This window comes from Marmota marmota, unplaced genomic scaffold, assembly GCF_001458135.2.
Source record: "Marmota marmota marmota unplaced genomic scaffold, marMar, whole genome shotgun sequence".
Taxonomy (NCBI): domain Eukaryota; kingdom Metazoa; phylum Chordata; class Mammalia; order Rodentia; family Sciuridae; genus Marmota; species Marmota marmota.
The window spans coordinates 389858-391772 of NW_025999876.1; the positions used below are offsets into that span (position 1 = coordinate 389858).

General features: G+C 40.4%; 1 protein-coding gene across 1 annotated transcript; it reads left to right on the forward strand.

Annotated features, from left to right (window-relative positions):
- Positions 1–547: 547 nt before the first annotated feature.
- On the forward strand, positions 548–1480 carry LOC107160687 (olfactory receptor 14C36-like). Its single transcript, XM_015507329.1, has one exon. It carries the CDS (start codon positions 548–550, stop codon positions 1478–1480), a length of 933 nt encoding a protein of 310 aa, XP_015362815.1.
- The last annotated feature ends 435 nt before the right edge of the window (positions 1481–1915 follow it).

Genomic DNA, 1915 nt, shown 5'->3' on the forward strand with positions numbered 1-1915 from the left:
GAGAAAATTTTGAATACTTGAGATGCCTTCCTCATGAGTAAATTTTTTTCATGGTCATGGAGATAAATACTCCTACATTTTGAATAGTTTCCTATTTAAAAAATATTTGAAAATTAATTATAATTGGAATTATTAATCTTACTTTGAATTATTTAGTGTGGAAAAATAGCAAAATAATGTTGAAATTATATTCATGGAAGAGAGTGAAGGTAATTATATTATAGATCATTAAAAAAAAAACACATTGTCACATGCTCTGCATGGAGTCTCAGAAGGTCAGGGGATGCCTGATGGAGAACTGAGGAAAAGCCCTGCAGGTCACGCCCAGACACTGGGCTGCAGACCTCCACACCTGAACTGAGAGGTGCACTCTGCTCAGAAATGAGTAAACATATGAGAAAACCAAGAGTGACCTTCCTCTCCAGGGAAAGCAACTGCAAAATACAAGAAAACATGGTGCATATAAATATATAAACTAATTGCATTAATTCTGTTTTCTTTCCACTTTTATCTCTTTATCATCCCAGGCAACCCGAATTTTCAATAAATGGATAATTCCACCATGGTAACGGAATTTCTTCTCCTGGGCTCTCCTGATGGCTGGGATCTGAGTTACCTCTATTTCACAGTATTCCCAATGACCTACTTGGGTACCTTGTTAGGGAACCTTCTCATCGTCACTGTCACCACTGCTGACCAGAACCTGCACACACCCATGTACTTCTTCCTTAGGAACCTGTCCATCTTGGACATGTGCTTCATTTCCATCACTGTCCCCAAGGCCTGTGTCAACTCTCTCACTGGCAACAGGGCCATTTCAGTGGCTGGTTGTGCAACCCAGACCTTCTTGGTCATTTTTTGTGCAAGTGTTGAACTTCTGTTTCTCACCATCATGGCCTGGGACCGCTATGTGGCCATCTGCCAGCCCCTCCAGTACCTCCTCATCATGAACCCTCAGTTTTGTGTCTGCATGACCCTGGCTTCCCTGCTCAGTGGTCTGCTGTATTCAGGTGTGCACACTGGGAAAACATTCCAGCTGTCCTTCTGCCAGTCAAACATCATCCATCAGTTCTTCTGTGATGTCCCCTCTCTGCTGAGACTCTCCTGCTCTGACACCACCAGCAACAAGGTCCTTATTGTTGTCTCTGCTGTGGTCATTTGTGTCGGTTGCTTCCTTTTTATTGTCATGTCATATTTTCACATATTTTCTGCTGTGCTGAAATTTCCCATCAGAGCCCCAGGGAGGGCCTTCTCCACCTGCACCCCTCACATCCTTGTGGTTTCTGTCTTCCTCAGTTCTGGCACAGGTATGTACCTGAGGTCCTCAGCAACCTCTGACACACTTGAGGACATGGTTCTCTCTGCCTTTTACACAATGGTTCCTCCCTTCCTGAATCCTCTCCTCTACAGTCTCAGAAACAAACAGGTAAAGGATGCAGTGAGGAGAGTAATACAAAGACAGTTGTTCTCAGGGAAATGATAAAGATGCTTTTCAGTATTATCCTTATTTCACTGTTTGAGGTTCTTAATTAGAGATCATACTCTTCATAGCTGGGCTTCAGAAGTCATACTGCTTACTCTAATGTCACCTTATTGGGTCCTGGGTACTTCAACTTGTAAAATATTTTTTGTTTTAATTTATGCCATCATTTCTATTTATTCTTCATAAAATGTATAATGTTTGCAAATGCATCTTTAATGAATGAGTATAATTCAAGTTGTTTGCTATAATTATATGTTTATGATTCATCATATAAATTGTAGTACTTCTATCAAGTAAAGTCACAGATGCAAACCTTACAAATCAATCATGATAACAACCTGAAATCATTTGATCATATTTAGTGATCTCATTTAGCGACGTATGAAATAAATAGGGAAGGTCACTGGTACACAACTGTGTTCAATTTAAATA